The 21,786-nt window shown below is 37.6% G+C and overlaps 2 protein-coding genes across 6 annotated transcripts; one reads left to right on the top strand and one right to left on the bottom strand.

Annotated features, from left to right (window-relative positions):
- Positions 1-145: 145 nt before the first annotated feature.
- il20ra (interleukin 20 receptor, alpha) lies at positions 146-5,440 on the bottom strand. Of its 2 annotated transcripts, none has more exons than XM_033990607.2 (7): positions 5,270-5,440; positions 4,537-4,663; positions 4,090-4,286; positions 2,952-3,127; positions 2,718-2,868; positions 2,092-2,228; positions 146-1,620 (listed from the first exon to the last, which is right to left on the bottom strand). In XM_033990607.2, exons 1-7 carry the CDS (start codon positions 5,307-5,309, stop codon positions 976-978), a joined length of 1,473 nt encoding a protein of 490 aa, XP_033846498.1. In that variant the 5' UTR covers positions 5,310-5,440; the 3' UTR covers positions 146-975. The 2 variants fall into 2 exon arrangements, with proteins under 2 accessions (XP_033846498.1, XP_055088125.1); XM_055232150.1 differs by having other exon boundaries at positions 4,537-4,660.
- A 475-nt stretch (positions 5,441-5,915) lies between these two features.
- Positions 5,916-21,473, top strand: med23 (mediator complex subunit 23). Of its 4 annotated transcripts, none has more exons than XM_055232148.1 (30): positions 5,916-6,101; positions 6,311-6,342; positions 6,414-6,501; positions 6,597-6,721; positions 6,832-6,943; positions 7,082-7,180; positions 7,259-7,360; positions 7,464-7,533; positions 7,645-7,757; positions 7,850-7,945; positions 10,377-10,583; positions 11,195-11,338; positions 11,429-11,574; positions 11,954-12,199; positions 12,275-12,417; positions 12,589-12,763; positions 13,086-13,249; positions 13,778-13,890; positions 13,964-14,169; positions 15,031-15,211; positions 16,018-16,188; positions 16,755-16,971; positions 17,566-17,675; positions 17,804-17,930; positions 18,342-18,507; positions 19,040-19,112; positions 19,191-19,405; positions 20,060-20,180; positions 20,265-20,396; positions 20,982-21,473. In XM_055232148.1, the coding sequence occupies exons 1-30, from the start codon at positions 6,051-6,053 to the stop codon at positions 21,240-21,242; spliced, it is 4,206 nt and encodes a 1,401-aa protein (XP_055088123.1). In that variant the 5' UTR covers positions 5,916-6,050; the 3' UTR covers positions 21,243-21,473. The 4 variants fall into 4 exon arrangements, with proteins under 4 accessions (XP_055088123.1, XP_033846428.1, XP_055088122.1 ...); XM_033990537.2 differs by having other exon boundaries at positions 13,766-13,890; XM_055232147.1 differs by having other exon boundaries at positions 5,937-6,101; positions 17,804-17,920; positions 18,332-18,507; positions 20,982-21,350.
- The last annotated feature ends 313 nt before the right edge of the window (positions 21,474-21,786 follow it).

Raw genomic sequence — 21,786 nt, 5'->3', positions numbered from 1 at the left:
TAGATTATGTATATAGAACTTTAAATACAAATAAAATTAATAACTAATGTATACCTTAAACATTTGAATTGTTTGTGTGCAGGCTGGTCTACTGAAACATCTCTGGTTTAAGTCGTAGGTGAATAGACAGGCAACAACAACAGCAAATATTGTGATGATTCATTTATAGTAAACAAGAAACATGGGATATTAAATTCAGAGTAAATGGATGTGTAACAAGGCAAAATGCACATTCTACACAAAAAAATTAACAAAAAAAAGCTAGTAATTACAAGTAGATAATAATACATTTTTTCAAATGGCTAGCAAGTAAATATTGGATTAAATTATAATAAAGTGCTCCTGATCTTCATTTAGAAAATTCACAGATTACACCACATAACTGTAGCCAAAAATAATGTATAAAAATAACATACAACATAAACACCAAAAATTAAATAAACTGTAATGCAGTATTTGAAATATAGAATAAACAAAAAAGATGATGGTCCTTCATTTGGGAATATGTCATTGACTTGGTAAAATATCCTGCATTAAAATACAAAAATATAATCTACATTCAGCCCTATAGAGTGCTTGAGTTTTAGATAACATTAAGATGAGGTAAGATGTGTTCAAATGTAATAAATTTTACCCAGACTGATGAATAGACCGATAAATATAAGATACATTTAAAGGCACTTTGATGTTTGCATAACTAAAGACAAGAGAATAGACAGTATGTCTTACTGCATAGCAATTCATAATTTTAGGTACACAGTGTAACTTTTGTTGTCCATGAGAAGTTATCACTTTGCCTGTAATGTTCCACAGTAAGGTATTAAACTACCAACCACTAGACAAACATGCCCAATACATGCTAGAGAGATAAGATTAATGCAATACTGTGAAACATTCCAGGCAAAACATAATCTCCATAAGACAAGCATATGGCAGATCCCCCAGCAAAATTTTTTTCATTGTGGGTCTTTAACGCTAGTCATCTGACACAATGAGGTTCCACTTTGCCAAAAAATCCCCTGTCTCCCTTTGACCACTCCCGATCCTCTCTGCTCCTAACAGTGCCTCATCTTCTGATGGCTGCCTCACGAATACAGTTTCCAAATTAGGTGGACCTCCTCTATCCCTCTGTCCAAGCCCCAAATCAAGACCTGGTATTATTAATGTCCTGCTTTTGGGACTCCAGTCAAGATGAAGAAATCCGTCCTCCTGTTCTTCAGAACCAACCTCTTCTGTGTCCTCTGCTCTAGACAATCCTAAAACACCATAGTCATCTGGCAAGTCATCTAATTGATTAGTTGGCTGTTCTGGGCGGAGACTTTGAGCAGCATAACCCGTAGAGCTGATTACACTTCCCCCTTCAATAACATCTGAACTCTCATTTTGACTGAATTGTAATTGCAAGGTCCCTGTTTCTGAATTTTTTTGCAGGCTTAAACCATGGTGATTTTCTACTGGTTTACTCAGTAACGGAAGATGGACTGATGATGGCGATGTTTGCAGGAAGGAGTTTTGGGAAGCATAAGTTCCCCCAGAAGATGCAAATGTGTTAACTGGGATGACAATTATGTTGAAATTCTCAGATGGTATTGGCAACGGTGGAGGGTAGAAAGTCGGGTTCTGTCGAAAAAAAAATTTTGTTAGTCAAGTGTTTGTGCATGTGTCTTTATATTCAATAGGTAAACAGTGGCCATGTTAACATGTACACCAAAAATCAAATCATTATTTGATTTCTGGAGTCATGAAAGCAGTTAGACACACCGTTCACACCTTTTGTAGGTTTTAACAAGGAATTCTACAAAAAGAAGGGGGGCAAACTAATGTGGCAAAGACAAAAATGAAAGAAAAAAATGTTGAAGATTGCAAAAGTTATATTCAAACTCATTGTCCTATGTCATCCAAAAACAACAGTTACTCAAAAAACCCTGTTATAAATACATGTCACCAAATGTTTTTGATTACCAGATTTTTTCTGTGCATGTAAACACACACAAAATCACATCTAATTATTGGTTGATTCTAGCAATGTGATTTTTACTATGTTAATGTAGCCAATGTTATGATGGAAAGATAGGTTTACGTTTTTCTTACCAGGATGTAAGGACTCCTCTGATCTGTTCCCGACAAGTATTTGTGGAGGACGTAGCCGCCTACTGCCAGCAAACATAACAACACCACTGAAACCGTTGTGCAGATAATTATTTTCTCAAGTCGGTCAATGAGTGGAACTGCAAAGAGACATGACAATTATTTTTTATTTACGAAGACGTGGGTTTGAAAGCTGAGTATTGACAAATGGTTTGACAGGCAACTGAAGTAAAAGATTAAGACTGTAAGTTACTTCATACTTTTCTGCTTGACCAACTGTTCTTAATGCTGTAATTTAGTATAATTAGTCTGATCATAGGGTTGAGGTAATGACGACAGCAAGTGGGAGTAGTAGCAACATTTTTAGTTGCTGTCTCATTCTAGTACTGGTACACGTAGTAGTTTCATGCAATATCTTTTACTTCTTCTAGTATTTTGATATACCAAACTAAACAGAAATTTACCTTAACTTTAAAGCCGTGTAATTTATTATAAGCAATATTCAAACCAAACGTCAAGGAAGTCCAATTCTACTTTCATTTATGTAACAAGTTCAGTCTCATTCGAGGATTTTAGCACTGGGTAAAAAATGCACTCAATGTCCCACGCAGAGAAACTTTTGGTGTTACCTTTAGGTGTGGCAATGCAGTGACATGCAGAGGAATGATGTTTGGAGGGCATATGCCTGTCCTCTATTTTAGTTTTGGCAGAAAAACAGTATTCGATTCCTTGATCCACAATGCGATACTTGAACTGCTTACTGCTCAATGTGAAGTGTCGCTATTAAAAAACACAAAAAATGACCATGATTTTAATGTAGTATGACAATATTAACACAAATACAATATGAGGGCTATACTTACAATAACTCCAGTGTGAGTGTTGTGGATAGAGAGGTTATAGGTCATGTGGGGGTATAGTGTCGCCATGGAAACTTGTGAGGTATGGTTGTGAGGGAGGTATCTCATCGGTCCTTCCATTGAGATAATCACATATTTGTCATCAACTTCCAAAGAAACATGTGGAGGGCCAAATTCAGCTGCAGAAAAAATGGAGAAAAGTTTGAACAATTATTAGACATTTACATTCATGTTTATATCGTGTGTCAGTCACACAAAAAATTGACACTAATCACAATTTCAGGCAGCATTTTTATTTTATTGCATTTCATAGTTTGCTGTGATTTGGAAATTATGTTTTGGACAGCTGACAACTTTCCTCACATGAAATAGATTCAATAATAAGTAGATTACATTCATTACTTTGCAGTGGTAATAAACATTGTAGTTATAATGTGTAGTAATATGTGAAGTAAAATACAACCTGTACTTAAAACAGGTCATACCATTTTGAGTATGTTTGTTCTCAGAAGCCCAACCCTGCTTAGGTTGGAAGATTGCTGCTGTAGTGGGGCTACAGTGGCTCTCTAGGATACATTGTTGTTGTGTCATTAGACAAGACACTTCACCCACCTTGCCTAGTATGAATTACTCTACTTTGACAATGTTTAACTCCAGGCTCAAAATCATTCTGCTTAGCTGTGCGTATGACTGAAAGATTTTTATTATGTGCTCGTCTCTTTAATGTTAATTTTATGATGATTATTTATGTTTTGATTGGTTTTTATTGTGATTTTAATGTATTTCTTATTCTGTACAGCACTTTGAATTACTTTGTGTAGAAATTATGCTATACAAATAAACTTGCCTTGCCTTGTCTATGAATGTGCTGTGTGAGTGAATGATTGGTGGTGGTCAGAGGGGCTCATGGTACAGATTGGCAACCTAATTTCTGTCAATCTATCCCAGGAAGAAGCAACACCGACACAGTAGCCTATATAGTGACTGAATATTGCTCCAAATGGTAAAGCAATTTTGAGTATCTGGAAAAGAGCCGTATAAGACCCACATCAAACACTGAATTACCAAAAAAAAACCATAAATAATACCATTGTTTTGAATTCAATGTTATGAAAACAAATATATTTAAAGCAAAACTTACTCTCAATTTTAGGATCAAATCTGTTGGGTGTCTCCACCCATTTTGAGTGTCTTTTCTGGCTCACAGCACGGACTTTGGCGAAGTATCCATGTTCCAAGTCAGATGTCTCCACACTCAGGTCACACCAGGTCCTTGAGATCTCAGTACAGTGCAGGGCAGTTCTCCAGTGAACCCGCTTCTCCAAACTGTCCCCATAACTGTCCCCAGAGAGAGAAAACCACACCTTGGTCAAACCTCAATATAGCCTTTTGTTCAGTCTCAGCCAACAAACCAGATTAAGTTTCTCTTTTACTTGTTGGTCTGATACTCTTAATTACTCTTTGTCAGCTATTGGAGATGTTGCATAATCTTTAGCTACTACACAAACAAAATAATTCCGTAACATTATACCGCAGTTGTTAAGAAGCATGTAACTATGAAGTATTTTTTCACAAGTCTTGTACTTACATCGCATAGCGCACACTGTACTTGGTGTCAGCTGGAGTGCCATAACCTGGAGACCATTTCAGGATATTTCTAAAATTTTCAGAGGCGAAGGTGACATTGGTGGGGTTTGGGGTCGAGGAGAGGGCTGCTGGAGAAAAATAAATAGATTTTTTTAAAGTTCAAGTTAAAGTAGCTCACTTGTGCCACATATAAAAAAATGTTCCATTGAATATATTAAATTATTATGAATATAAAATGTAGGCTAGTTGACAGATGTTATAAGTTGCACCCCTTTTAAAAAACCCAGTTGATCAACAGTAAAAACAGTATCATAGGTCTGTTTTTTCCACAGTGCAGGATCTTCACACACTTCAATAATAAAAGTAAGGTTAATTAATAACAGATGGTGGAATGGCTGCTTCCCCAAAGCTTTCTGTTTGAACAGTGATTTATGTGGGCAATGTTGATTCAAATTGGCAGCACTTGATAAGGCATTAATCAAATTAGGTTGTTTTTCCAGTTCATACTTAAGATAAACAAATACAATACGCCAAATGTAAAAACAACTTGTGTAAAATATTGTGTAGAAAAACTCAAGCATAGACTATTTCCTTATTGCTGTCACCACTGAGTAGGGCTGCTTATAATCATTAAACTTAACTTAATCTGACTATTTCAATACAATATAGCCTAAATATGCAAGTTGTAGCCCAATAAAAGTGTCTTTAAAAGAGATATTTTGGCTGTAACCTACCTGTACAAAAAACAAGCATAAGAAACAGACTGGCCCACATGTCTGTCAGATGTTTTCATGTTTTTGAGTGAAAGTCCATCGTAAACATCTCTGTCCGTGTTCCCCTGTCCCGGTCTCCGTGGTAATAGCACAGGGGTAGATCATTAGTCAGTTGGGTAGGTACAGGTGCAGGAGAGGCGGCTACAGGAGAGGCGGCTTTAAATACAGAGAAACACGCATGTAGGAGGTTCCTTGAGACAGGAATGCAACCTCACTTGTTTGTGCACATAACACGACTCAAGTGTTCCCAAGTTTACGCAGGTCTAGGCCTATAGGCTATTTTAATTAATCATTTACAATGTTACTTTGCAAAGCAGTTACAAAGTTACAACATATTTTTATTCTTTAGAGATGAAGTTATCCACTACATAAGCGACTCATTCTTCAAAAAGTTAACACAGAATTAAGGCTTTTCATGAATAGATTTTCAAATGTTTTGGCCTGATCACCAACTCATGAGTCCTGTTCAAAACACCCTACATTTAAAACAGACTAACTAAACAAATGAAATAAAATCACACCGACAGACAGCGCAGGCACAGTGGATATTGTACGTTTTGCTCAAAGAAAAGCGGATCTATATGCTGCGGTATTTTCCTTACGGATTGTTTTTGCGGGGACACTCATTGTGACACTCTTCCGGTGGCCAAAGCTAGCAGTTAGCATTGAAGCTCTTATAAAGAAAATGCCAAAAATATTTCTTACGCTGTATTAAAAATAACATACTTTTACACCGGAAAATATGGCACTCTCCATGGAAACACAGCTCCAGAGCATTTTTGAAGATGTTGTGGTATAAATGCATTTATTTGATATTTTAAAGCTAGCGTGCAAGATGCAATAACGATATGATCGCACATTGTAACAGTTAGTATTAATAACAATGTAAATGTTGTTTCGATTCAGTATAGTTGGGTTTACTAATGCAGTAACTTACAAAACTGTAAGAATATAGCAGGATGTTGCTGTAAGCTACTTAAATATATTTTTGTTCTTTTGCAGAAAACTGAGATGATAGAAGAAGCTTTTGCTGGGTAAGACAAAAGCCAAAACGTTGGAATCGCATATTATAATGTTCGGTCTTGTTAAGTGCATTCTGTTTTAGTATGTTTATGGACACACCAGAGGATGAGAGGACCAAACTCATCAGTTGTCTTGGTGCCTTTCGACAATACTGGGGAACTTTACCACAGGTAAGACTAAAATAAATTAACAGCTAATTTAACTATTCTTCAGATGTATTAAATTGTGTATAATGTATACATGCGAATATTGCACTCATCAACAGGAATCACATGAACAGTGTGTGCAATGGGTTGTGAGGTTTATACACAGCCAGCACAGTCCCAAAAGGATCGCCTTCCTCTATGACTGCCTTGCCATGGCTGTGGAGACCAGCCTCTTAACACCAAGGTAAAAAGACCATAAAAAAATGTTACTTTAATTTAATTTGCTAGAAAAAGGTATGCAATTTTTATTTGATTTTTTTTTTTTTAACTGCTGTGTCTGTAATTATTGTCTAGAATGGTTTGCGTAGCCCTTATAAGCTCTGATACGCTGGAGTGGGAGAGGACACAGTTGTGGGCGTTAACGTTCAAACTGATCCGGAAGATTATTGGTGGAGTGGATTATAAGGTACTAGATTATTTTATTTGACTATATGATTTTATTAAACAGCAATAAAACAGACGCTACAGTCTTAATAAATGCTTCGAATACTTTAAGATTTTTAAAATTTTGTATAACTAGACTGATGATTTTGCCTTTGCACAGGGTGTTCGAGACCTATTGAAAGCTGTGTTAGATAAAATCCAAACAATTCCTACCACTGTGAGCTCAGCTATAGTGCAGCAGTTGTTGGCTGCAAGAGAGGTAATTGTTGTTTTACACACTGGGCAATTTTATTTACCATTCAAAGTGTTTTTAAAATGTCTTGTTTTTGTATCACAGGTGGTAGAGTACATTTTGGATAGAAATGCATGTCTGTTGCCTGCTTATTTTGCAATAACTGAAATTAGAAAGCTTTATCCAGAAGGCCAGTTGTCACATTGGGTAAGTGTTTCTTTCTATTTATTAATTTTTTATTTATTTTTTGCTATTTTACCACTCTGTCTCCACTTCATGTTACTTACCCACTTTTCTTAATTTTCCTCAGCTTCTTGGCAGTCTAATATCAGACTTTGTGGATAGTTTTAGGCCTACAGCAAGAATCAACTCAATCTGTGGTAAGAGAATGTTAACACATTTACATTACTGTAATTGAGATTGCTTTGTATAGAGCATACTCATGTTTTGATTTTCATAATTATAAACAAAGAGATGGCTTGTTTTTCCAGGCCGCTGCAGCTTGCTGCCTGTTGTAAATAACAGTGGTGCCATCTGTAACTCCTGGAAGTTAGACACAACAACTCTGCGCTTTCCTTTGAGAGGCATGCTGCCATATGACAAGGTATGATGCAAATGAACTCTTTTTAAAAAAAAATTATATATGGTAATAATGATCTACAAATGATGCAATCATTGATGTCTCAATATCTCCAGGACCTGTTTGAACCACAGACAGGTTTGCTGCGATACGTATTAGAGCAGCCTTATTCAAGGGAGATGGTCTGCAACATGCTAGGTCTCAATAAACAGGTAATTTACACTATTGTTGAAAAGTTTCTTTCCTCATATCCTCCCAGGCCCCCACCATGTCTTGTATGAACCTTCACTTTCTACTGCTCAGTTTCCTCTTTATTTTTGATATTTATTTTATGTTTTCTTTATAGATATATATTCAATTCAATTTCCACTATTCCCTCCTCTAAACCCTCCACATGTGTTAAAGATTATCTATAAATGAAGCTAATGCTGTAAGCTTGTCCCATGATGCACTGGTGTTAGTTTACGCTGTTCAGTTCATGCCATTTCACTTCAGCACAGCGACTGGTACTGAAAAAAGTTTATTATCACCATTAACAAAACACAAAAAATGCATATGTTTTTAACCAAAGTTGTCTGAAGTGATGCTGAACAAACAGTGTACTGCTTAGCTCCCTAGTCACTGCTTTCTCTCTGTCTCTTTTCTCCCTCTCTGATCTGTCTTGCATTTTCCTCTGTCTTCTTCTACCTTTCCTCTCCTCTGGTTTTGCGTTTTGTCTGTTTCTCTACAATGCGTTCTATAGACTCTGAACATTGCCCAGGTATGTTGTTGTTGTTCCTCTTTCTGGTCACATGACCTGCCAACTAACCAGCCCATTGGACGCTTTATTTTTGTTTTTCTGGCAACTTAATTCCATAAGAAACCAATCAGCAAATAGAGCTCTTAAAGGAAAAAAAAAACAAAAAACAAAATGGCGCAGAGCTTAATGTGGTCACAGTGGGCAAATAATCAAAGGCAGATATAGGAAAAGTTCTACATTTTTTCAAGCAAGAAAAGTATTTGCACAACAAGAAGACAAATGTGCTTTTCTAGAGTGAGATGGTACACTCCACGATCACACACAAATCCACATATATTTAGAAGACCAACAACAGCAGTATGAACAATTAAATTCATTTAAAATGAGCATAAGCTAATGGTAACTTAAGTTACAACAGTATTTTGTATAAACTTTTCTTGCGCATCCTGCTGGTAACACATTAAGCTTTGCTGCGCTGCATGTGTGGATGTAGTCTGTGCCTGTCGATCGGTCCTCTGGTCTCTGACCTGAGGCTGTTTGTGGAGCAAACCTGGGCAAAACTACACAAAAAAGAAAGATTCCACAGCCATAGTTTGCATGTTTCTGTTTAAGCTTGATAAAACTACAAAAAACTATGGAACTGTTTACCTTCTTTTATACTGAAGTTTTTGTATTCTATTTCCTCTTTTGACTTCCTTCATAGAAATCAGACGTGTTCTTTGAAGTTGTTTCATGTTTCTATCACCACATTATTGCTCAGTGAAACATGGTTTGCAATTTTGGAAATATTTAGTTGATGCTTCTGTGAGATTAAGAACGGTGTGTGTATTTTGCCCAGGTTAGAATTTGTTTCTTACTGGTTATGTGACTGGATGAGTGAACTTTGGCCTGTATTGTGTGATGATCAGTTGGTGTTGCGCATTGAACAAAGAGGCCACAAGGAGCCTTTTTAAATATTGAGGCAGTTACTTGCATTGACTAAATTGTTAAGTATAACCTATTGGCTTTTTTGCTGCAATATACATAGCCTTCACTTGTGGATGCGCTGCGACAAAGTAATGAAAATGTTTTGGTCACTGCAAAGGGGAATCCTTCCGGCCTGCTTTCTAGTTACAACATTTCATATCTTTGCTGTTTTCGTTTTCTCTCTCTGTCTGTTTCTACTCTACTTTCTACTCACAACCCACTTTTTGAAAGCATGATTGTCCCTAAAGTCCCCAACTATCACTAAACCCTGCATGTGTAAGCTTCGTGTGTCTTTTGTGCTGTAGTTTTACTAACTAAAGTGGTATTCCATTGGTTTGTTGTGGTGTTTTGTATTTATAGGTATTGAAAGTTAAGCAAAGATTATAGAACCCAGAATGGCACTATTCAAAGTAGGCTTGTCAAAAGTATTAAGAATCAGACACTCGGTGCTTAAACTAGTATCGAAACTACATACTCATTTGAACAGGTATTAATACTAAAAAAAGTCTCTTTCACTGGCTTGAAATTAAGCTATATACGCCCAGGGAAAACTATGGAACATACCTGTACAACAGGGATTATACAGATATAAGACCACATGGCAATACAAAATTAAGTACTATTATTTAACATAATTGGAATTGGTATTGAGCATCGAGTTTATTCCTTAGTATTGAAATTGACTTTGAAATTTTAGTATCACGACACTAATTCAAAGTTGTACTCTATTATATAGTTACTTTAAAAATGACCTTTTTATGCTTAATTTTACTTATTAACTGCAAAGTCTAATTATACTGTGATTGTAAGGACAACATTTTAAAAATGAAATCTTTTTAATTCTGTTTTTCTTACCCTTTGTCCTTGTACGTCTCCATTCTTTTATAATTGGACTCCCTTTATATTTCTTTGCCCCATAACACTTCCCTTGTCTCCAGCATAAGCAGCGCTGTCCCGTGCTGGAGGAGCAGCTGGTCGACCTTGTGGTGTACGCCATGGAGCGGTCCGAAACAGAGGAGCACTTTGACGCGGACATTGGAGGGACCAGTCAGCTGCTATGGCAACATCTCTCCTCCCAACTCATCTTCTTTGTGCTGTTTCAGTTCGCTAGCTTCCCACATATGGTCCTGTCATTGCATCAGAAGGTAAGAGAAGTGGGTAATTGCAGTAAAGCTCACAAATGTGTAAAGTCAGTTATGAAATTTGCTTCTCTAAGCAAATTAAAATACTGTTTCACAAATTTTAGAAAAATTTACATAAAAAGCATTCTCTGTTCAAAACGCATTGTACAAAATGGGTACGAGCAAGCAAAAGGTGAAATGTATAGTTCTTAATACTAATTGGAAATATTTCTATAAGACAGCAGGCCTGTTTTTACTGCAATTATCAAATGGCAAAAGGCTGAAATTATTTACATATTAGAATGTTCTCTGCAAAAAACAAAATATGCAGTCTTTTTAGCGAAAACTCATGTTGTACCACAGTAGTTTAGATCTCTGTTCTGTGTTAGTTTATCAGTACATATTTCAGTCTTCTCAGCAAAGGTTGATGCTGAGTTGTTTACAATGTGCACTCTGAAATTAATCTTACTTTTTCAACATAAATCACAAATCGAATCGCAATAAAAGTCACAATTTCTTTCTTAAATCATGCAGCCATAGTTTTTACATTCTATATGGTTTCCAAACTTTTATGAAGTTGGGTTTGGAGTAAACCTTTGTTAGCAGTTCTGACTTAAGTTGTGATGTGTCTGTAGCTTGCAGGTAGAGGCCTCATCAAAGGGAGGGATCATCTCATGTGGGTGCTGCTGCAGTTTATATCCGGCAGCATCCAGAAAAACGCCTTAGCTGACTTCTTACCTGTCATGAAGCTGTTTGATCTATTGTATCCTGAAAAAGAGGTATTCACTATATATCCACTAAACATCATTGGTGTTAATATGAAGGGTAAATGCATTCATCTAAATGTGATTTTCTACGTTTTATTTTAGTGCATTCCTGTCCCTGACATCAACAAGCCTCAGTCGACTCATTCTTTTGCAATGACCTGCATTTGGATCCATCTGAATAAAAAGGCTCAGAGCGACAACTCCAAACAACAGATTCCCATCCCACACTCTCTGAAACTACACCATGAGTATGAGTCCCTAAGAGGAACCGTTTTTGTTTTTGTCTTTTTCATAAAATTGCTAATCTTTTTTTATAAATTGTTTGAATTTTCTCTCAGCTTCATATTGGACAGTGATTTACACATAAAAACCCTACATATAAAAAACATTGTAATGCTTGTTTACTTGAAAGGTGCAAAACAAATACACTAAAACTGCTCCAAATTGTAACGATTACATTTTATATCATATTACCCATTAAATATAACATGAACAGCATTAATACGCAACAGCCTGATTGGAACAGAGATTCATTTTAATGTGAAATTTCCATTTCAAATTGCAACAATAATCACATGTATATTTTATTATTGGAAAAAATATATACAAATTCTTCTCTTGTTATAGGTTCCTCCAGCAGTCCCTGCGAAACAAATCCCTGGGTATGTCCGACTATAAGATTGCTCTTCTGTGTAACGCCTATAGCACTAACTCTGAGTGCTTCACACTGCCGATGGGAGTCCTGGTCGAGACTATCTATGGAAATGCCTCTATGCCTCTCACCCTGCCCGGAACCAAGTGCATGGCATCTGGATCTGTCACCCCATTGCCCATGCACCTGCTGGATTCACTTACTGTTCATGCAAAGATGAGGTATACAAGATAAATATATACCCAACTCGTGTTCTGTTTTTAAATTTGGGTATAAATATTTTTGCTTTTCTTTAGTTTGATTCATAGCATTGCCACACGGGTGATCAAACTGGCCCAGGCAAAGTCAAGTGTGGCCCTGGCCCCTGCACTGGTGGAGACCTACAGCAGACTGTTGGTCTATATGGAGATAGAGTCACTGGGCATCAAAGGATTTATTAGTGAGTTCAATTATTATATAGTACACAGTGAGGGTACATTCACCTAAACCATAGCTATCATAAATCTTTACAATAGCAAATTAACAGTGATTTAAATTGTTATTTGTAACATTTTATCACACTTTAGTTTATTTGGGGTATAAAGCATGTAATTGAATTCTATCTGTGCAGGCCAGTTACTTCCTAATGTATTCAAGTCTCACGCCTGGGGCATCCTTCACACTTTACTGGAGATGTTCAGCTACAGAATGCATCACATCCAACCACACTATAGAGTCCAGTTGCTGAGCCACCTCCACAGTTTGGCTGCAGTACCACAGACTAACCAGAACCAACTGCATCTATGGTAATGCCAATACTGACATTTAGGGATGGGACAAGACATGTAATTTTTGACATTATTTATCATAATACATTTTTTACTATCATTGTATCACTACTTTTTGAAACTACAGTTTCTCATAACCACCTCTTAACCACCACTTAACCATTTTTTTATGTAAACACATGTAAGAAAGATCATGTTTCTCATGTGGACAAATTTGTCTTGTGAGATGTTGTGGCAGGAGGGCTTGTCCCATCCCTACTAATTTATTAACCAAGCCCTTATCCTACAATGATCTTGGGGGAGCAACCTTATTAATACCTGAACTACATGTTTTTTACAGTGTTGAGAGCACAGCTTTGAGGTTGATCACAGCTCTGGGCAGTTCAGAGGTGCAGCCCCAGTTCACACGCTTCCTCAATGACCCAAAAACTGTCTTGTCCGCTGAGTCCGAGGAGCTGAACCGAGCCCTTATCCTCACTCTGGCCCGGGCGACTCATGTCACTGGTAACTGCTACAAACTTGTATTATTGTATTGATTTATAACCACAACCAAACAACTGAATCCACTATCTAGGCCAATAGAAATATATATGTAGTTGATGAGTTGTTTTGTACTGCACTCTATAATTCAACAACATGGAAGTACAATTTGCTGGAGGATCAAGGCAGACGTACATACAAAACTAACTGCATACTTCACAACTAAATCCAAAAAAAATGCCAGTGGTGAAATCTGCATGTTAGATATGTATTCATGTTGTGAAAGCTGAGGTTACAGACAGGAGCACTAAATAAAAACAGAAATGCTCTAATACATTTTAATGTTTCAAATTGTAGCTAATATTTTTTACTGTGTCTGCCGAGGTGCCTCTTGGCCAGGTCTCCCTCGAAAAAGAGATTTTATCTCAAGGGATTTCCTGGTAAAATGTTAAATAAAATAATTTTATACATGTTTAATACTTTTTATATTTTGCTTTAGTTTAAACTGCAATAGAAAGTTCATCCGTTTGTATTTCATAGACTTTTTCACAGGGTCCGATTCTATTCATGGAACCTGGTGTAAAGACATTCTGAAAACCATAATGGACTTCACTCCTCACAACTGGGCCTCTCATACTTTGTCCTGCTTCCCTGCTCCACTACAGGTAAAACAAAAAAGCTCAGCAAATTCAACTCAAGCTGTTCTTTCATTCTCCGGTATTTATTTTATTCTTTCAGGCTTTCTTCAAACAAAACAACGTGCCCCAGGAGTCCCGTTTCAACTTGAAGAAAAATGTGGAGGAGGAGTACAGGAAGTGGAAGTCCATGGCTAATGAGAATGACATCATCACACACTTCTCAATGCAGGGGTCCCCTCCGCTGTTCCTGTGTCTGCTGTGGAAGATGCTGCTCGAGACGGACCACATCAACCAGATAGGCTTCAGGTTTGTGAATGCTCTCTGCTAGGACATAATTGTTCTGAAATGAATGGTAAACACAAGCATAGATCAACAAATGTAACAATTTTCAGTACTTCAGTTAAAGGAACTGTACCTAATTTTTATTTCATGTTAAGTAAAAGTTGTCTTGTACTGCAAACCAGGAAATAATGCTGATGCACTGTTAGCAGACTAGTTGTTGTTAACAATGATGTAATGGCTTTGACTCATGAAAGTTGCAAACCGTGTTTATTAACTGAGCACAACATACATTTAGGATGCTAGGAATGCCTTAGGAAAGTTTGTACTGCTGCAAACTGTTACAAATGAACTAGTTCTGTTTTACATATTTTTTAGGACAGTAAATTTGGGTAGAGACCCGAATCAAAAGCCAAACAAAAAAATTATGAAACACAGTGTCAGATATTTTAAGCATTTATTTATTATTCTAATTAAGATTATTACAATCTAAACTTGTACAAATGTGTACAAAATTCAAATGAATTGTTGTGGCAATTATTTTGATATTTGCACATAAATAACGGTATGATTACTTTATGTTGGGGACCATGTCATAAAAAGTGCACAGATTCTACAGTACGTTGAAGTGATGATGAATTTCACATCTGATGTTATGGCATCTCTAAATGACTGTAATTGGCCCGGAGGGGATGTCTCTTTGGTCTCTAAATAACATCTGTTTAGTTAATTGATCCGGGGGGAGGGAGCTGTGGTGATGTTATCGTGTGTTTTGGCTGAATGCTGCTTGTTGTTCTTGTCTTGTTGAATGTATGATGATGATTATGGGATCGCATCACTACCTTGAATTTCCTTCAGGATTTTTAAAGTTTATCTATCCATCTTCAGGGTTCTGGAGCGAATTGGAGCACGTGCACTGGTGGCTCATGTGCGCACCTTTGCAGACTTTCTGGTTTATGAGTTTTCCACTTCGGCTGGAGGACAGCAACTGAACAAGTGCATTGAAATCCTCAACGACATGGTGTGGAAGTACAACATCGTCACCCTGGATAGACTCATCCTCTGCTTGGTAAATACACACTCTTACTGTATATAGGCTTGACACAATAAGCAGCATCTCAAAGCGACAAGATGCTGCTCTCAAGATTGTGAAGTACAGATTCTATTGTTAGGAAAGACAATCCATCTCTGAACAGAAATGAGGGCGACAGCCAGTCTGAGGGCTTGAATGATCATGCTAAATATGACTCGGGGACAGTTCACACTTGGTGTAGTTCAATAGACTTAACTAACAACAGATACTGTAAATAACTAGGTGTGTTAGTTTGAATAAAGTTAGTCTTTTGCTTAAGTCGATGTAATAACACAATTTGAAGCATGACATATTGCTGCAGAAAATATAATAAATGATAATATTGAAGATCACTTTATTTATAACATCTGTAACAGTTACACAATAAATATGCCAGATTATAGCAATTTCCATTTGCTGTCCCTTGGTTGTTATTACTAAAATGGAAAATAATAAAAGATAGCATTTTTAACTGACCTTTTTATGTTAACAGACTTGGTTTTGCTTTAACCCTTAGGCATGGCAATCACAGTAAAAAACACAATTAGAAGTTTTTATCTGTGTCAGAAATATCTTACATATTCAATATTCCACAGCTCAAATATGAATGTTCTACACAAAATTAAGAAAAGGTTTACCACTCTGCTTGTGAAATAATGGGAGCAAACAATAAATATAAAGCTCAAAATGTGTTTATATAGTAGCTATTATAAGAGCCCTACAACACCTAGCACTTTTGTCATTTCCTTCAATCCTGCCTCGTGTCAAGGTCTGGTTGACATGTAATTTGTCTATGTCTCCAGGCGATGCGCAGCCATGAAGGAAATGAAGCCCAGGTCTGTTACTTCATTATACAGCTGCTCCTGCTCAAGCCCAACGACTTCAGGAACCGAGTGAGCGACTTTGTCAAAGAGAACGCTCCAGAGCACTGGCTGCAGAGTGACTGGCACACCAAACACATGAGCTACCACAAGGTCTGCACTGGTTCATCACAATACGGGTGACATATGCTATAAGTAACAGCATGTATTTTATGTATCATATCTGTAAGTGACTAGAAAGGAAGAAAAAAAAAAAAAAAATTGCTAAGATACTGGGTAAGATGATTACAATGGGGCTACTGGAAAAATATTTGAGGTTTTGGAGCAGTGTGGAGTGGGTTGGATGTGCTGAGGATGTAGTTGAGACATGAACCTGTCTCTCCAAAGTAGGTTACTTTATGAAATATGTATCTCTTATGACTTATTGAGTATACTATATTTTAGTTCAAACACAATTCTCTAAACTAAGACACCCTTAATAATGCAAAGGCAATATACAGTATCAAATAAAACCATCTTCCTTCAGAGCAGCTGTGGGAAACTATTTTTTCCCAAAAGCCATATCCAAATCCAGGCATGCTCACAAGCATTAAACAGGCCGCAAAATTCCCAAATTTGCTTTAGAGTTGACATTGAGGTCTATACATCTCATAAAGTTTATTCATTTGTACAACTGTGTGCATTATGTGCATGTTGTTTGATGTTTCTTTTTTTTCCAGAAATACCCTGAGAAGTTGTACTTTGAGGGCCTTGCAGAACAGGTGAACCCTCCCATGCAGCTGCAGCCTCAGTACCTCCCGATCTACTTTGGAAATGTGTGCCTGCGCTTCTTGCCTGTTTTTGACATCGTCATCCACCGTTTCTTGGAGCTTCTTCCTGTTTCAAAGTCTCTGGAAACTCTACTTGATCATCTGGGAGGCTTGTACAAGTTTCATGGTGAGATCAAAGTCTGTATTAGGCAGACGAACACTAAAGTTGCACTACATGGCTTTTCTGCTACCTTCTTGTGTCTATGGAGATGATATTCCTCTGACTTGAATGTCTGTGTAGACCCTCAGTCATCCAGGTCTGATCCATAGCAAACAACGAAGTTAAATCTGTCAACTGGACAAAGTTCTGGAGAACTGAAGAAGCGGCTTGGATGAGCAGCGAAACGTCTTCACTCACTCTGTCCAGTTGACAGATTTAACTTCGTTGTTTGCTCTGGCTTGAATGTTTTACGGTGGTTTTACTGTATGGGAGGAGCCAAGTTATTTAAAGGTCAGATCTGTGGGGAGGCGAATATGCTTACAAAAAGAATGCATATTTTTCAGATAATTTTTGAGAAATAATTGGAATAAATTCAATATGCATAAGTTAAATGCCATACTGTGGAACATTCCCAGCTAGCCATTAAAATTCCAATGGAGGCGAGCAGATGGTTGATCCATCTGAAAAGTTACATAGTGCACCATTAACAAAAACTAACCTTGGATGATACCTGAATACAAACAAGGAAGCAATTCCATTAGGTCATGTGTTTGCTTACAGATCGTCCTGTGACATACTTGTACAACACCCTTCACTACTATGAGCGGCATCTGCGAGACCGGACAAACCTGAAGAGAAAGCTGGTTCATGCGATTATGTCTTCTCTAAAAGTATGAGGAAAAGATATACTGAAAAACAGACCCCTAACCAAAAATAATTGTTGGCATTCCCCTAATTCTCCAAAGGAAGTTTTCTTTCATAAATTGATATTGCATTATTTTTGTCTTTTTTCTAATAGGATAACCGCACCCCTGGTTGGTGCTTAAGTGAGACCTACCTGAAGTTTGGTATGAACCCCAGAGAGGACAATGTGTGGATCCCAGACGACACTTACTACTGCAAACTCATAGGGCGCCTGGTGGACAATATCCTTTATTAGGCATTTAAAATACTTAATTACACCCTAATGGAATAGTCTAGTCTTTATTAAGTCTTTAAGGCCAAAAAATCCCTTATGACAAGGCCTGTTATGGATTAAGCTTTTTTTCTGCCTTTGAAATTCTTAAGTTCTTTGTGCCAATATAAGGTTATGTAAAATAGCAGAATGGTTTTATAGTCTTGATAATGCCTCTTTTGAATGTAGTTACACACTTAAGTTGAATAATGTTATGTACTCTAACCATCAACAACAAAAACAACTTTTCTTTGGATAAGAGGAGTTTGAATGCAAAAATACAACTTCCCACATTTTTAGGTTTTATGGGCATCTTCAACTCCAATATTGAGCCTAGTGCATAGCTTTTACTCTGCTTTTAAAATCCCTAACTCCTTTGTACCGATGGCGGGCAAATCCCCAGGGCCCTTTCCAAACTGTGACTGGAGGTTCAATGAGTTCCCGAACCCCGCGGCCCACGCGCTGCACGTCACCTGTGTGGAGCTGATGGCTTTGGCGGTGCCCGGGAAAGATGTGGGGAACGCGCTGCTCAATGTCGTCCTGAAAAGGTTAGAAACTGGATAATACTTTATTCTTTTACTTTTGTACGTTTTCAACCTCACTTATTTTATAATACCAACATTGAACCTACCAACAACCTGCAATAAAGGTGTACTATGTAGCATACTTGTCTCCATCAAGATGTTGCTTTTAGAATGTTCCACTGTATGGCATCATTTGCAAAGAAACAAGCAGATAGCGCATCAGATCTGAAGTTACACATCAGATCTGTGAAAACGTGACTGAGATAACATTACAGATGCATGAGTTTTTCAAGGTATTTGAGCAATAAAACATCTACATTGAATAAATTAACCATGCTGTGCCACATTCTTGGCAAAACAATAACATCTCCATGGAGACAAGCAGGTGGCAGACCTCAATAGAAAGTTATATACTGCACATTTAACTTCTGGTAATAGTAATAGGTTGTGCATTACATTGTTCTTAATGCAATAAGTAATATAGTAGAGTGTAAAGTGTAGCCATATTTTCTATTGTAAATAGAATATGTACATTTTTATGATTTTTGTTTTGCAGTCAACCCTCTGTGCCCAGGGAGAACATCACAGCCTGGATGAACGCCATTGGCCTTGTCATCACTGCGCTGCCTGTGAGAGGACCCTGGACATTTTGACAAATGACGCCCTTGAACACAGTTAATTTTCGTCATGTCCTGATCTGTCCCTAGGAGCCCTACTGGATTGTTCTTCACGACCGTATTGTGTCTGTAATTAGCTCGCCCGTGCTGACTTCGGAGACAGAGTGGGCGGGCTATCCCTTCGCGCTGCTAGACTTCACAGCCTGCCACCAGAGCTACAGTGAGATGAACTGCAGTTATGTGCTGGCCTTGGCACACGCAGTATGGCACCACTCATCTATTGGACAGTTGTCGCTGATTCCCAAGTATGTACCACAGTTTACTTACAGTTTTGGAGGAGGCTAGGGCCAGACGATAGTGTCAAAATTAACAATATTTTGTTGTGTTAACCCAATAACAATATTTGGATGGTATTATATCAGTCTTATCAGAAATGTGCTTCTAAATGTTGTTCAAGCATGACTTAAAAATTCAATGGACCATAAAACATCCTTAAAAGTATATATTCTTATTTTAAAAATTACTCTGCAAGTTCATTATATTTTATTTTTCAGCTCTTTTTGCAGTCTTTTGAAATCACTTTTACTATCAAGTACATGTTGATATGTAAAGTTTTGTTTATCTCCCAGCTCTGTATGGGGTAGTTTGGCGTTTACTGTTAAGAGAGTAGACTATGGTGGGCCCTTAAAATCAAATTTTCTGCAAATTGGGGTGTGTTGTGTTCACACTTTATCTGAGTTGGTTCAGCCAAATTCAGTCTTGTGATGAAGACTGGTTTTGCTCTTTTCTAGTCTGGGTTTATTTTCAGTCTTGTGATAAAGACTGGTTTTGCTCTGTTATAGTCTGGGTTTATTTTCAGTCTTGTGATGAAGAGTGGTTTTGTTCTGGTCTAGTCTGGGTTTATTTTTGGATTTACGGTCATTTTATTTATCTGATGAAGCTCTTAAATGCTGTTATAGGTTCCTGTCTGAGACTCTAAAGCCCATCGTTAAAACTGAGTTCCAGCTACTCTATGTGTACCATTTGGTGGGTCCATTTCTGCAGCGCTTCCAACAGGAGAGGACACGCTGCATGCTGGAGGTAAACCTTTGCCTCATATTCAATGCAATTATTGTTGTACATAATGTTTACTTGTATGTTTGTCTTATTACATTTCTGTGTTAGATTGGTGTGGCCTTCTATGAGATGCTTCAGGCTGTGGACCAGCACTGCCAGCATCTCAGCTACATGGACCCGATCTGTGACTTCCTCTATCACATTAAATACATGTACACAGGAGACAGTGTGAAGGAGCAGGTGACAATACTAACACTTATTTCATTCAAAAGGCTAAATAATACTTAAGCGAGTAATCCATATATTCCATTATTGATTATTATTTGGCTGAACTAGGACAGCTACAACATCCGTAATTACTCCAGACACTCAAACTACAACATTGAGAGAGTGAGATTGTTATGCATTCATTGCCAGTTTTCATACTACCGCGAGTGCTCACATAATCCGACGCAGACAATGGGAAAACTGAAGACAGAAATGAGATGTAATACCAATGCAGTGGGAGTCTGTGGAAAGGAAAATATATTTATGATTTTCATGTTCTAGACTGTGACAGTGTCATTGTCCCAGATGGAGGACAAGAGCCACTTTTCCCATTGATGTCGTTTATTTTCCTATGATATCCAAAAGATAAATTCACAAATGTTGAACCTGATCATTTCTTTTCATGACTAGACTGAAGAACACACTGTATTTCAACTCAAATCAGCATGTTAACAATGAACCTGAACTATCCTCCCCATATGTATTAAATATTATTGGCCTACAGCCATAGCCCACCTGCTCCCTGAGCTCTAATATTCCAGGTTCTTATCTGTGCAGGTGGATCAGATCATCATGACTCTCCGGCCAGCCATGAAACTTCGCCTTCGCTTCATCACCCACAGCAGTAAAGTGGAACCCTCGGCCTCTGCTCCTGCCCCTGCTGCCCCCGTGGCCACCAGCTCTGCCCCTCCGGCCCCCTCCTCCACCCCTACCCCCACCTCCTCTGCCCCAACGCAACCCACCCCCTCCGGACTCACATCTACCCCCACAACCGGGTCTCCTTCACCTGCCTCACAGCATACACACACTGCCATGTAGGTCCAGAATGTGGACACTAAAGACAATACAGGGCGATTTGAAGTACCATGGATTTTGTAGTGGTTAATAAACATAATTGAATGCCATGGAATTCAATTTTTCTGAGACTGTAAGACTCACACAAAACTTCCTTTGTATTATCAAGTTTTTATACCTTTTGTTTATAGTAGCGTTTTATGGTGTACTTTGTGTACTTAATTAAAAAAGATTATGGGATCTTCTTTTTTATTTAACTGCGTATATGTTGTCATTATCAATTTTAGTCTGGATAGTACCACATTGGACATGGTTGCTTTTGAAAATGCCTTAACAGTGGTTCAACAGTGATTGCCCACCACAAGGAAGTGAATTTGTCCAAAAATAAAGCAAAAATAATAATATTAAAAGCTATTGAAAGCTTGCTCTGGTTAATCCGCTTTATTCCGTTTCTGAAGCTGTATAAAATAAATTGCTAAGTGATTAAAGCATTTCCCCTAATTTTAGTGTAACATTTAACCTCAGTTATGCCTTTTGAAATTTCCAAAAAGTCTAGGAAGTAAATGGG

The sequence above is a fragment of the Periophthalmus magnuspinnatus genome, chromosome 24 (genome assembly GCF_009829125.3).
Source record: "Periophthalmus magnuspinnatus isolate fPerMag1 chromosome 24, fPerMag1.2.pri, whole genome shotgun sequence".
NCBI lineage: Eukaryota > Metazoa > Chordata > Actinopteri > Gobiiformes > Gobiidae > Periophthalmus > Periophthalmus magnuspinnatus.
The sequence above is the reverse complement of the archived record's forward strand: the minus strand, read 5'-3'. Positions and strand labels throughout refer to the sequence as shown.